At 40.2% G+C, this 14,809-nt stretch overlaps 1 protein-coding gene across 1 annotated transcript in view; it reads left to right on the top strand.

Moving 5' to 3' along the window:
• LOC106094160 (uncharacterized) overlaps positions 1–14,809 on the top strand; it is a 129,013-nt gene that overhangs the window by 76,779 nt on the left and 37,425 nt on the right. Inside the window, exons 18-20 of the mRNA XM_059361659.1 lie at positions 8,212–8,252; positions 8,310–11,454; positions 11,509–11,613. Coding sequence (XP_059217642.1) covers positions 8,212–8,252; positions 8,310–11,454; positions 11,509–11,613 — 3,291 coding nt within the window. The remainder of the gene's footprint in view (positions 1–8,211; positions 8,253–8,309; positions 11,455–11,508; positions 11,614–14,809) is intronic.

The raw sequence follows: 14,809 nt of genomic DNA, 5'->3' as shown, positions 1-14,809 counted from the left end.
AAATTATTCTTACGTATCACACGATGTGTACAAATTTGAGAGTTGCTGTTTTTGAAATTACATATGACCATATCTTCTAATGGCAGCTTAAGCAATACGCATGATGGCTCACATTGAGCGCAACTGAATAGAAGCTGAAAGTAATTTGCGTGCTTTGTAATGGCTTGGGTAAAGAAAACCAGTAAAGGAGAAAGCGTTGTGCTTTCTCCTTTTATATATATATATATATATATATATATATATATATATATATATATATATAAATTCCCCAGTAATGTGGAGAGTCAAGAAAATCAACACATTATTGCAATTTTAGTCCAAATCGGACTAATGATTCCTATGAAATTCACCAATAATATCGAGAGACATTATATAAGAGAATCCCTCGTGCAAATTAACATGAACAGACAGACAGACGGAAATATCAAAATGACATCATAAAGTGATTCGAGTCGATCGGTATACTTATCAATGGGTCTCTCTTCCTTTTGGGTGTTACAAACAAATGCACTTAGTTATAAGGATGTTATAACTAAGCGGTGAAGGGTAAAAAATGGAAGTAAGTCTGTCACTTTTGAACAGACGGAGGCAGATGGCACGTACGTCACCAATAAATACAAACAATTCTCATTCAAAAATAAAAAAGTAAGTGCAAAAAAATAGCAGAGTATATCTATGCCGCTCAACAAAACTTGATGTCCCATTCTTCTGCTTACTTTGGCTTCATATGGCACTCATCTGAGTGGTGTTCATTTGAAAACAACACACGATGTCCGTTGACCAAATTGACAATCACATCCACCAATTGCGGTACTAAATGCACTATTTCTTCCAAACCTTTCTTTTTCGAGACGCTCTTCAATTTCAGCCCAAAATCATAATTTCACCATTTCGTTCTTTTTAGTACTTTAACGCACGAATATCACCAAATCCCATCTTATTCCGTGCCTATGACCCAAGACCAACATTCGGGCTGGGCGATGATCAGTCAGTCACGTGTCTCTTTTATTTATATTACAACCCGGTGGTCCACTTCGCCAGCCCCTTTTTTGATACCCCCTTTTAAGTGTAAATTGACACTTTTGCCATGAACATTCCACTAAGGAACAGGGGATATAAATAAATCCCAATTTTGAGCGCTTCATCTCTTTCGTAAAGAAAGTACCAATTTGTAAAGGGTGATTTTTTTGCTATTTTCTTTTTGGCAGCACTGGTTTAAACAGCTTACGCACGTTTCGTGTTTTACTTCACTGTCAAACATCTTCAGCTTGGTCTATAATTTATCCATGAATGGTATTACAATACAAACAAACAACGCTTGCAAATTATTGAACTTTATTATCAAAATGCGTGCTCTGTTAAGAAAGTTCATCGTGAGCTTCTTGTGTTCAGCGACAAAACTTGTTTTTGGCTCAATGGGTGTAGTGTTTATTGACATTTGTCTTAAATATCTGGATGTAATAGTGGGTGGGAAAAACATTAGCCGGAAGTTGATTCCACATATCAAGGGTTCGGGCGAAATAAGAAAGCTCTGAAGGAGGTCCATCCATTCGAATTATGAGCTGCGTGTATAGAGAGGACATCTTAATGTTGCGCTTTCCGTCAGCTGAATGTATTGATACCGTCAAAAAGCTCGTTGAAAGTATCTACACTCTGGGTGTAAAGCTCAACCTCGTGAGTAAGAGAGACATGTCACAGCTCACAAAGGCGACGGTCCTCATAAAGGATGTGGGCAGCGAAATCGCGACGGAACGCTTGATGGAAACAAGCAAAACCAAGATTTGACGAGACAATTACCGACTCTCTCAATATTGGGAAGACTAGGATATGCAAGGATCCTAATAATAAAACATCAGTCAGTGCAGTGACGGGAAACTCAGTGCAGTCTAAAGCACAGAGAGCAGACCACCACCCACTCTCAAGAAGGCCATCTAATGGAGGACACATGATTGAGGTCATCCAGATAAACCTCCACTGGAGCGAGATTGCTACACACGCTCTGATGGAGAAAATTAGCAAGGGCAAGAGTTATATTGCATTAATTCAAGAGCCATGGAAGACCCGGAACAAAGTCTCTGGACTGAACCTGCGTTATTTCTCATAAAAACTTAATTTATGTATTTTCCCCAGAGTTGTCAAAGTCGGAAGCAACAATGATGAGACAGGGAGTCGGTGGAGCATACCTGGCATCATTTTATCTGCCTATCGACTCTCCGACACCGCTTATGGGTGAGGTTCAGGATTGGAGGGAAATCTTATGGATGAGGTTCAGGATTGGAGGGCCTCCATGGAGCATTACTTCTCAGAACATCGCTTCATTAGGTTAAGAATAGCAAGGCCAGCGCCGAATCCAATAAGCTTCCGTAATAAGTTGAAAACCAACTGTACAAAACTCGGAAGACTACTCAAAAGATGACTTGGGCAAGATTGCATAGAAGACATTGACGACAATGTCAACAGGATTACGGCTGCACTATGTAGACGGGCCGTAGGCTCGAAATGTGGACTGAATCCGAGGATAGTCCACTGGCTCAACAGGGGCGTGATAAGACCAATAATTACTTACGCCTCAGTAATTTGGTGGACTGCTATGGAAAAAAGTGCAACATAAGGAACAACAACAACTTCAGAAAACATGTTGGCTTGGTATAGGAGGATCGATGAGGACCACGCCCACTAGGGCACTGTAGACTTTTCTAGATATCCGACCCATTGACATCATATAAAGTGTAAGACAGCCAATGCAGTTATGAAACTTAAGAACGGTAAGGTCACGAACAGTCTTGGAGTGTAAGAAGGAGATTAAGGCTTTCTCTGAGGATGGCACGATCCGCAACATTTGGGTGCCGGCTTATATGCGATGCGCCAAGTAATGGCATGTGGGGAAGATGATGAGACGTTGGATCATCTTCTATGTCATTGCACGGCTTTCGCGGCTAACAGACACCTACACTTAGATGGGTACACGTTACCAGACATGATCCAACTTAGAGGAGTGGAATGGAAAACAATTAAGGATTTTGTAAGTAGCAAGGAATTCCTAACTTAAAATTGTCGTTTTCTAGGTTGCTTTTTAGTTTTTAGAACGCACAACAAACCGATTACTGGCTTAGGTGTATGTCCATAACGGCATGGAGCGTATTAATATCCGCACCCTCTTTTCACCCTAACCTAGCCTAAAGAGAGCGCGCTTGCGCCAGAATAATCTACTCTGTTATGAGAAAAAGCAGCTTCATGTCCACTCAGACAAATCGCCCTCTAGAAGCTTAAGAAGTCTAATCGGGAGATCGGTTTATATGGCAGCTATATCAGGTTATGAACTGATTTGGAACATAGGTTAGGTTGAGTGGGTTGCGACCAAAGGTGAGTTCCTAGAATGAAAGGGAAGAGAAAGAAGATGTGAGACCTAAGACTATAGGTTATACATGAATAAAAGAAAGACAGGAGGAATGGAGAACCCCAGCGGTGGGTAAAGAAACTCCAATCCCCACAAAAGCACGGATGTACCCACACCGGAGCTTATAGCACCCCCCTTCGGAATCATCGTGTTCCTTCAACAAATCTTAGGTGACCCACCAGAGGTACGTTTGCAAGATCTTCACGATTACAGAAGAAACGGCTCCCCAGAAAGGAAAGCCTACGTCTCTGCAAACCCGGACAAGAACACAGCAAGTGCTCGATAGTCTCCTCTTCGTCCTCACCGAGGCAACTCCTACAGAAGTCATTGTGCGGTATCCCCATGCGAGCCGCCAAGCGGTCTTTGGTATAGTGTCCGGTTATGACCCTTGTCAATGTACTCATCGACCTCTTATCAATTGGCAGCAGCTCTCTCGTCCTCCTCTGGTCGATGACCGGCCATAGCGCTTTGCAGTCCGGCAACCATCCACCGAGTCCCACCTCGCCACCGACGCCGCCCTGGCCATCTCCTCAACTGTGTTCAGTAGCTCGGCAAATAGCACGTAGGCAAAACCGATGACTGGTTAGCCCGGGCAGACGTACCCCTTCTGGCGCACTCGTCTGCCCTCTCATTCCCTGAAATCCCCTCATACCCAGGAACCCATGTCAGCGTCACATCGTGGGCCCGGAGCCTATCCAGAGATTCCAAACAGTCCGCCACGCATTTCGACCTCACCATCCTCGACCCCAAGGCCTTCAGCGCCGCCATACTGTCCACATAAATTCTGAGTTTCGAGGGCGTTAAGCCCCTTGCCAGAATTCCTCTTGCGACTACTGAAATGGCAAAGAGATCTGCCTGAAAGACCGTACACTCGTCCAACAATCTCAGAGACACACTGACATTGAGTGCATCAGAGTATACCACCAATCCAGTCCCTGAGTCTATCTTGGAGCCATCTGTGTAGATCGAGGTTTCATCTTCCTCTATTACAGCATTCGCCCTCCATCCGTCCCTCTCAGGAAATCGAATCCCGAATGCCCTCACTCCAGTCGGCAATGGTGCTAGATAGTCAGAGATCCTCCTCAGTCTATCCTCCGCATCCATAACACCCAAAATCAAACTGTGACCGCAACCATCCTCCTTCAGCATGTCGAGCTCCCACACCCTGGCGGCGCAGTTCCGAATATAGGCCAATAAATCATTACTCCCACTTTCTACCGAACATCCTCCTGCAGGAGTAAAAAACGCACAGTGCCTTACGGCTTCTTTCCTCGGTGTTCCCAATCGAGGACTATGCCTAGGCACTTCGCCTCCTTCGATAGCCGCAGGGTTACCCCGTCCAAGGACGGGAGGCTGAACTACGGCATCTTATATCTACGCGTGAAAAGCACGACTTCTCTGGGTTGGTCTTCAACCCATTTCTGATAGTCCATCCAACAACCTCCTTAGTGACCCTTCCATGATCTCGCTGATCGCCGACAGAAACCCTCCTCGGACCAGTACGACGTCGTCCGCATAAGCGATAATCCTCGTGCCGTTCTCACCGAAATCCATCATGATTTCATTCTTCACGATATTCCATAGAATCGGCAAGATCACCCCTCGTTGGGGCGTTCCTCTGGTCACCTGCCTTCTGACCACAATATATCCCAGATTCGCATTAATAATCCTGCCATAAAGCATATTATTGGTCCACTGGGAGATTAAGGGGACCTCGTGCGGTCCAGTGCGGCGACTATCACCCCTATTTCCACATTATTGAAAGCTCCCTCAATATATAAGAAGGCCGCGAAAGTGTACTCCTTCTGTTGGAGAGACGTTCCACTGTCTCACAGCCCTTTGCCGTGTTCTCTCTCTTGAACTTATTAGAAAGCCTTCTGCTTTTCTCTCTCGGGGTCCCAATTTCTGCATATGTTCCCTGAGCTTCTCCCAGTCGGGCCCCTCGGATTTATTTATGGTATCCTCCTCCCCTTCTCGTGCTCGACTTGAAAACATATCCTTCAGTGATCCGAAATGGAGCACTGGGTGGAAACGTTCCAGTCCAAAACCTTCACCGAGTCACTATTCGTCACAAGCGTTATATCTATAACCTATTCCCTAATCCTGTTGCATACAACCAGCTCCGTTGATAAAATGTGATCAATAAGTGACTCACTTCTTTCGTTGGTATACGTGCTTGCCCAGAGACTATGGTGTGTATTGACGTCACTCCCTAGCACAAGGTTATGCCCTTAATCCTCGCACCAACCGACCAGGGCCCAGACTGTGTCTGCAGGGGGGGGGGGGGGTTGTCCATATCGCACGGTAGATACATGGAGGCGAGGTAGATATATGGAGGTAGTAATGGTTTGCAGGGTCTCTCTAACGCCACAACCGTTAATTCTTCATCGCTGAAACGAGGAATCAGAGTAAGGTTCAAATCCCTACTAGCTACAATACAACTTCTAATTTCACGTTCCTTGGAGGGGGAGATGAGATTTAGATTTCGTGATCTGAGTCCACGAACCATGTTACCACGTAACCATGAACCTGCACCACTCAGGTTCATCTGCGCTTGCTTCAGGCAGTCCATGCCCCCTGGTGGCGTAGTCTTCATCGGCGGGCAGGGCCATTCTCACATGGTTTAAGCCGAACTTTATCTCTCCCAGCGTGGACTTCTGGAGTGGCAAGGATTCTGAACCAACCCTGATTCAGAGGTCCTTGCCATTACCTTTATTCCTCGCTCGTCCCTTACAAGTGTACAGCTCTCCGCTAGCAGATGCTTATTCTGCCCTTTAAGCAGCCGGAGTATGGCTTCGTCCTCCAATACTGGAAGGGGAATCCACACTCGCAGCGTCGTCCAGCGAGATCTGATCAATTGGGACCAGCTCTATCTTCATGCCAGGCCAAAGAGGGTCAAGGCCACCGATGCAGGTTGAAAGAAAATCTAGAGCTTTCTTATTACCGCATCCGATGACCTTCGCCACTTGGCACCATCGAAGCAGCGGAGGAGTCATCCTCGCCTTTTTCAATGGCTTCCGATAGACCTCGGAGAATCGTATCTTCAACTAATAACGATCTTTCAGTGGATAGCCGGCCTTCAGGATTACTCCAGTCCAGGATAGCCACCGTTCAGGCGCTGAAGACAAGCTGGATTTTTCTTATTTGACCCTTTTGCCATCAAGCGCCTGCGCATCGCAAGATCGCTGCCGCTTGTTCGCTGAATTGGACCATTGCTGGGAGGACACTCTCCTGACCACCCTTCCTGTCTCTAGCAGCAGGATCAACGATAGGCCTCGTCTTAACAGTTTTGCCCTTTTCTGGGCCTGGTATTATGCACGCGGTGCTTCGACTGGCGGTCTCGGTATTGTCTGTAGCGTATGTGACATTTCCAGTTGTAGTGTTTGCGTCGGTGTCAGTTTCGGTATCATCCGATGTTGCAGAGGGCCGATCTTACGTTCTTAACGTGGAACCTATGTTTGCGCATCCAACGCTTGAGACGGATCGTCAGAGTGGATGGCTCTAGATCCTTCATCTTCCTCAGATACCGCAATGAGTGTTTGTAGCCTTCTTCCAGTTTCTGCTCGTCCGTCTTCTGTACTTTCCGCTTGTCCCCCTGCGAGATACCTGCCGCTTCACCAGGAGTTGGGATTCCCACTGCTATCGGGTCTGATGAGACCTCTAAATCCGTCTCATAAAGCTGAATCGCTCCAACTGCCGAGAGTCCATCACAGGAATCCTCGCAGGGGGGCAAATCAATGTTGTCTTGTCGGGTCAGTATGTTTGGTATAGTGTATGTTGTGTATAAAATGAAGTTGGGACCTGCAGATATTGTGTCCCTACCGAACCTATTGGTTCAGGTAGATTCACGTTACTGGACCGCTGACCACCTGCAGAGTTACTCTTCGTAATATTGTCACTCATGATTGCATTTTTGGGATAACTTTTAGTTTAGGTTGAATCCGAAGTCACTGCATTCACCTAGGAAACCATGGCGGCCTAGGGCATTACGATGTCTCAGGTGAATGCACCGACCCTAGATTCAGCCCTTAAGCCCTCGCATCGACAAGATTGTTACCCCGCGCGGGGGATTTGGACCATACTCGACACAATTTTTGGATGTGGTACCAAAACACCAATTCTTATCCACCATCAGCTAAATCGGATAAGAATTGCGCCCTCTAGAAGCTCAATAAGTCAAGACCCAAGAGAATTTCAAGATCCTAGCTTTACTCCTTCGAAAGTAAGCGTGCTTTCGATAGACGGACAGATTGCGTAGATCGATTTAAAAAGTCATGGCGATAAAACTTTGTAAAAAGTTTGCAAATTAGTTTTCTATTGATGAAGGAACAGAAAAGGGAATTGGTTAAGATGCTACAATCCATATGCCAACTTGTATAAACCGACCTATACTGTGCCACTTTTACGATATAAGGAAGAACAAGCAATCCTTACATCGGCTTTACTATCGTTTGCTAGAACAGAAGTCCCACCCATCGTGACCGTCATGATAGGTCATTGTATAGTTGGAAAACATTCTGATAGACTAATGGTGGGATGAAGAACCAATAAAATTGCTGTTCTGCACTCGCAAGAAGAAAAGGTTCAATTTGATCTCGTTCAACTATAGAAACTAGAAGGCATCTTCCTTCTCCAGTTCCAGTGACTTTACAGTGGGTGACAATGTCTTAGTCTGTTTACAGACTTCTAATAAAAGCTAACCTTACCATATTTTCTCTTTTGAGTATTATAGTATAATAAGATAATTACTGGCAGTAATAGATGTTTTGGATTGCTTTACCACTAATCTATTCAATTATTTAAATATTTTTCAGACAAAAGTAATGCAGACGAAATTGACGATGATGGCAAGCATGTAATTTCTGGTAAGAAATTTTTCATAGAATTTGTTCTAATTTTTGTAATTAAGTAGGAATCCACATGTCACATTGGAAACAATTCATCTGATGCAAATATTGGCAATCGAAATTCACTTACTTATAGAAGTAGATACAGTAAGGACGGTCTCCTAGAAAGATTTTCTGATCAACTCTTTGCTGAAACTCATTTGCGGTCATTTTGGAAGGAAAATCAAATGAATAATGGCACACGGTTTGGAGCTTCTGAAGCAAAAGAAAATGAGGAGAACCTAAGTAAAATTCAAACTGTTGAAGAAATGCGCCATGAAGATTCGGTATTTTATGAAGAGAAAATTGAAGATACAGTTAAATCAGTAGGCGAAGATGTTGCTGTATTAGAGCTATACACAAAGGTTACAAGTAATGATGTTCTAAATGAGCTCAGTTTTCAGAGCGACATTCAAGTTAATTATGAAAACGAAAATAATTCTTCGGAAAATAAGAGTGTGCCCGTAAAGACAGACATAGATATATTGAGCATCGCCGAGTCGCCGAAAATCGAAGTTTCTAATAATACAAAATATATAAGCATTAACAGTGTAGGGGAGGAAAGAATTCCCAGATATTTTCACGGAATACCACAAACGTCTCTGGAGAATAACATAGCTCCTAAACGTAAATTGTATAAGGATGCTATGGCATTTACAATTCCTTTTGATAACCAGAAAATCATTACTTCTAAAAGGTCTAAGCCTCAAAGCCCCAGTCAGAAGCCTGATATCGAAATTGATATGGATTTCATTGAAGTTGACTCGGAACTAGAAGCCGAATCTCCAACGAAACTATTTGAAGAGCTCATAGAAATTGAAAATAATAATATTGATGCTATCGATTTAGATATAACACAGGCCATTGACGAAATCATTCGAATTAAATGCGGAAGAAATGAAGATAAAGTAAGCTCTGATGAGGACAGTCACTTTTCAAGTACTCCAGAAACAAGTTTGCATACCATTGTAGAATTGAGCGAACCGGATGTGGCTAAGACAAAAGAATTCGTAATAATCGCACAACGAACACCTGATTTAAATCAATTGTTAACCGATAAAAAATGTGATGGAATGAGAAGTAATGTAAACGACCACGATAAATGCGTCAAAAATATTTTGCCGGACGTATATGAAGAACTCATAGAACTAGCACCAATTCCACCTAGCAACGGTTCGTCATTGGACAAGGATGATTTTGAGTATCATTTGATCAAGGAAATTAATAAATTAGAAAAAACAATTAAAAGTGATGAGGAAGGTCTCTCTATAAGTTTAGAACAAAAAAAAGGATATTCGGCCACAATCATTCAAAGAGCTGTGCGGCAATTTTTGAATAGCAGGAAAACCCGCGAGCACATATATATAAACCATAACCATGAGTACACCGAAAGTGAACTCGCCCCAATTTCGCCTGACAGCAGTCCGTCATTGGATAATGATATTGAATATCATTTGACCAACGAAATTAACAACATCAAAAGAACAAGTAAAATTGATGAAGAAGGTCTCACTATATATTTGGAACAAAAGGAAAGATATTCGGCCACAATTATACAAAGAGCTGTCCGGGAATTTTTGAAAAGCAAGAAAACCCGGGAGCGTAATATGAACCAAAATCATGAGGGCATTAAAGATGATAGCAATATTGAAGTGGAGTTCAGTACAGATAAAAGAAATAAGGCAACTTTAATAATTCAAAGAGCATTTAGAAAATATTTGTTGGACACGAAGAAGCATACTTATTCCGGAGTTCCAACTGATTCAGTAATCGGGGCAAAATACGTCACCTTGAATAGTAAGGAGAAGTATGATGGAATTGTTGATAAGTCACGTGCCGCTATTGTCATTCAAAACGCATTTAGAAATTATTTGCAAAGGAAACCAAAATGTTTGGTTCCCAAAAGTAGCGATCATCTGTTACAACATGAATTCAACCCCCCAGTAATCGGGCCTAAAAACGTCACCTTGAATAGTAAGGAGAATCATGATGGACGTGTTGATAAGTCACGTGCCGCTATTGTCATTCAAAACGCATTTAGAAATTATTTGCAAAGGAAGCCAAAATGTTTGGTTCGCAAAAGTAACGATCATCAGTTACAACATGAATCCAATCCTCCAGCTCAGTCACATTATCTGTTGAATGAGACACAAGAATTACTTTATTCTGAAGACAAAGTTGCCGACTATAAAGGTTTTACCGACCCAGATCAGAATGAGGTGAACGATTGCAATGATAACCGGTTATCCCCAATAAATCCAGAGAAAGGAATTCACATACCCATTTTCAAGACAATCGACAGTCATAAAGAGAACCGTAGGCTAACGTCTTTAGAAGCGAGTGAGGAATATGCAGCTATTGTTATTCAAAATTTCTTTAAAGCATATTTTGATAAAACCCCAAGCAAATTGAAAACTTTGGATAAAATTGACAACCCTCTTAACCAGGGGGGGAATAGCAATGGGAAATTTGTAAATGCCGCTCGCACAATACAAAATGCCTACAGAAAATATTATAACCAAAAGCATGATATTTTAGAACGGAAACCTATTGATAAATCACATAATCCTAACAGCTCCTTTGATGGTGGCAACAACGGTCACTTGTTTCAAAAAAATAGCTCTACATCTCTGAAAGATACTAAATTAAGATTCAATAATGCTATAATTGTAATTCAAAAAGCCTTTAGAAAATATCGCCAACAAAAGTTTGTAGCACTAGAAGGTGAAAATTACAGAAAGAAATCGCTTGAAGCAACTAGAAATTCAGCTGCGATTATTCTTCAGAAGGCCTTTCGGCGATATAAACAACAGCATTGCAACTCTGAATTTGCTTCCAAAGAGTTGGATGAAAAGTTTATAGATTACTCAAAGAAAAATGATACTATTGAGGCACGTGAACTAAACTCTACGCATTTACATAAACATGGGATGCCTACGGAGGAATTCGATGAACATATTAAAAAATCAAACTGGTATGTTGGCGATGAACCCATTGTTACGAGTGGTCTCACAGAAGTTAAACAAGCGGAAACTCCTTTCGAAGAGACCGTGGCTTATTTAGAATTTGGCGATAATCCACCTAATTTATTTGGCAGTGAAAATAGTACAAGTTTGGTAACAGTTGATGCTATAGTCTCCGATATCACAACAAACGCACCCGTTTTTACCAGTAATAATAATGGTGATATAAATCTTGGAAAAATGTTCAATAATTCTTGTGAAGAGACCATTTCAGATACAAAAAAAGACGAATATGTAATCAATGAATTATTGCCGGAACCCGGAAATGAGCTTTTATTTGAGATGCCACCCGACAAGCCACTGAATGGTATGTACACTCATTTAATTTGAAGACAATGCATTGACATAACAAGTCTAACGTAGGCTAACAACAGATTTTTAAACTTAGTGTTTTTTCATTTAAAATCAGACCTTTTTAAAACCAGTTACGGTCATTTTTGTCCAAAAGGCATAAGCGGTTTTGGCTTCCAACCACTCCTTTGGGTTTTTGCTAAAAGTTAGCCTCTGGTACGTTGCTAAGTGTCATTATCATACCCAGGCGTTGTTGAATATATGACTCTTAAAACATTGTTTGTTTATAGGCGGTTGTGGTGCAACCGCCGCAATTCTTATCCGATTTGTCTGAAAATTTGCACGTGGTATTTTGGTATCACTTCCCAGAACTGCGCTAAGAATGGTTCATAGCCTGATATATCTACCACATAAACCGATATTGGGTCTTGACTTCTTGAGCATCTGGGGGCGCAATTCTTATCCGATTTAGCTGAAAATTTGCAGGTTATATTTTGGTATTACTTCCAACAACTGGTTCATGGTATGGTTCAAATCGGTTTTTGACCTGATATAGCTAAAATATATACCGATCTTGGATCTCGACTTCTTGATCATCTTGAGGGCGCAATTCTTATCAAAATTGTCTGAAATTTTGTATGAAGTTGTTTGATATGACTTCCAACAACTGTGCTAAGTATGGCTTAAATCGGTACATAACCTGATATTGCTGATTTTGGGGGCGTTGCCCTCGAAGCGGAGCCCCGACCACTTTGACATTATTTTTCTTAAGAACAACATTTCAATGAAATTTTTTCAAAAACAACTATAATGAAATTTTTCTAAGACAATATTTCAGGGTAACATTCTCTAACGAAAAACTTCAGCACGGGCCGGGCCCACCTCGAAATTATTTTGTAAAGACAATTTTTTTGTTAATTTTGTTTAAGACAAAATTTTTATAAAACAAATGTCAATAACATTTTTTCTAAAGTGTCAATTTCAATGAATTTTTTCAGGACTAAATTTTATCGAGAAACTCTCTATAGACCTCGAGATTATTTTTTGAAGCAAAAATTTCAATAAAATTTTGCATTTTGCGACATTTTATTATGCTTATCTGTCCCAAACAACAATTTGTTCAAATTTTTTCTATAAACAAATTTCAATAAAAATTTTTCAAGACAAAATTTGAAACCCATTACGCCTGACCACCAATTCCGTTTTCTGATTTTCATGAAATTTTATGTATTTATAATCTAGAGAATTTTAAATATTTTGTATTTTAAAAAATTTGGAGTAAAAAATAACTTTTTATTTCCTATTTCCCCTACAACAAAAAAATCATTTTCTTAATACTTTATGACCATTTAGCGAAGAAAGTTGGTTTTAATGATTTTGGCGTAAAAGCACACCTCAATAGATGTAGGATTATTGCAATTTTTTTTTAAATATAGAAATCATCAAATGCAACAAATGCAATTTAAAAGGGATTACACAAATCTTAATCCTAAGAATTTTGAGAAATTTTTTCGTTGAATTTTTGGGGTTGAAAAAATTGCTGACATTCGACAAGCCAATTTTCCCCCAAAAACATGACGGGCAAAATTGTTGTAACTGATTTCAGTCGGTCATTTCAAACAAATCCAAATTTAATTACGATACCTCTTTCCTAACTCCACATGGAATTTTTTCTAAGGCAGCTCAATTCCAATTTGTAATTTTTTCAAAAGATATAATTTTTGTGTTTGTTTGAAACGAAATGTTGTTTAATGTTTTTTTAAGCTAAAATCATCATGCAATTTTCTTCCCAAAACAATTTGATGAGATTCCATTGCAGGATATTGTCCGACTTTAGACCATTCCGTTTAATACTTTATATTCAAAGAATAGTATAGCAAAAAAACATTTAAAATTCAGTTGTTGTTAAAAGCATTTGACTGGTTTCAGCATTCAAGTTCAGATGTGCGCTTTACAACCTGCTCTAGTTGGAATAGTGATAAAGCTCCATGTTCCATTTCCATCTCCCACTAATGATGTTTCTCGGTCGAAATTGAAATCGCGATACGGGAAATCAGTCAAATGCTTTTAGCAACAACACGCTGACTTTTAAATGTGTTTTTGCTATGCTATATCCTGCAATGGAATATCCTGCAATGGAATATCCTGCAATGGAATATCCTGCAAAGGAATCTCAATAAGATTTTAAGACCGAAAAAAGGAAGTGCAAACAACAAAAATGTATACAATTTGTTCCGAAAGACAAAAATTTAACAAATATTTTTCTAATACATAATTCTATATGAATTTTCTCTTAAATCTAGTTTTATTACTTTAATTGAATATTTATATGACAAAAAAAATATTAATTAAAAAATTGTCTTAAAATTAAATATTTGTCTCGTTAGTCTGAAAAACTTTTCCAAAGAATAATAAGTAATATTTAATTATAAATTATTTGAATTACATCAGCAACGAAATTAAAAATATTAAGGACTCGGAAACACAATTTTAAAACCCCGAAATGATCACATAGATTAATTTACATTTTAAAATAAATGTTTCAAATAAAACCATTTCGTCTTTTTTATTGATACGGAGCACATAATAAATAAGGAACGAAAACTATTTTAGAAATTTGTTAGTTCTTTTGGCCGTAGATATGAGCACAGTGAAATAATATTTAAAATGTCTTAAACCATCTTTCAACAAAATCATGTGAAAATTGCATTTCTTATGGCCCGTAGCAGTTATATCGAAATATGATCCCAATTGGACCAAATGCTAATAAGTACAAGTCATTGTTCAATTGTGTATAACAAACTATTGGTGTTTTTAGTAGCTATATCCAAAACTAAAACGATCTGAACCATATACAACATGGATATCGAAAAGCTTAACACAAGTCAATACGTAAAATTCCAGTTAAATCGGATTATAAATGCGCCTTTTTTGGGGTTAAGACTTTAAATCGAGATATCGGTCTATATGGCAGCTATATGCTAACTTTGATCGATCTAGACCAAATTGCAGAAGAATGTTGAAGAGCCTAACGCAAATCACTGTTCCAAACTTCGGCGAAATTGGACATTGGAAATTGGCCTTTTATAGGCCCAAAACCTAGAACCCAGAGATCGGTCTATATGGCAGCTATATCCAAACCTGGACCGATCTGTGCCATTACTCTTAACTTAACAACGTAACTCACCGTTCTAAATTTCGGCGACATTGGA

The sequence above is a fragment of the Stomoxys calcitrans genome, chromosome 2, assembly GCF_963082655.1.
Source record: "Stomoxys calcitrans chromosome 2, idStoCalc2.1, whole genome shotgun sequence".
NCBI classification, from domain to species: Eukaryota; Metazoa; Arthropoda; class Insecta; order Diptera; family Muscidae; genus Stomoxys; species Stomoxys calcitrans.
Note: the sequence above shows the minus strand (reverse complement) of the source record. Positions and strands in the feature narration are given on the sequence as shown.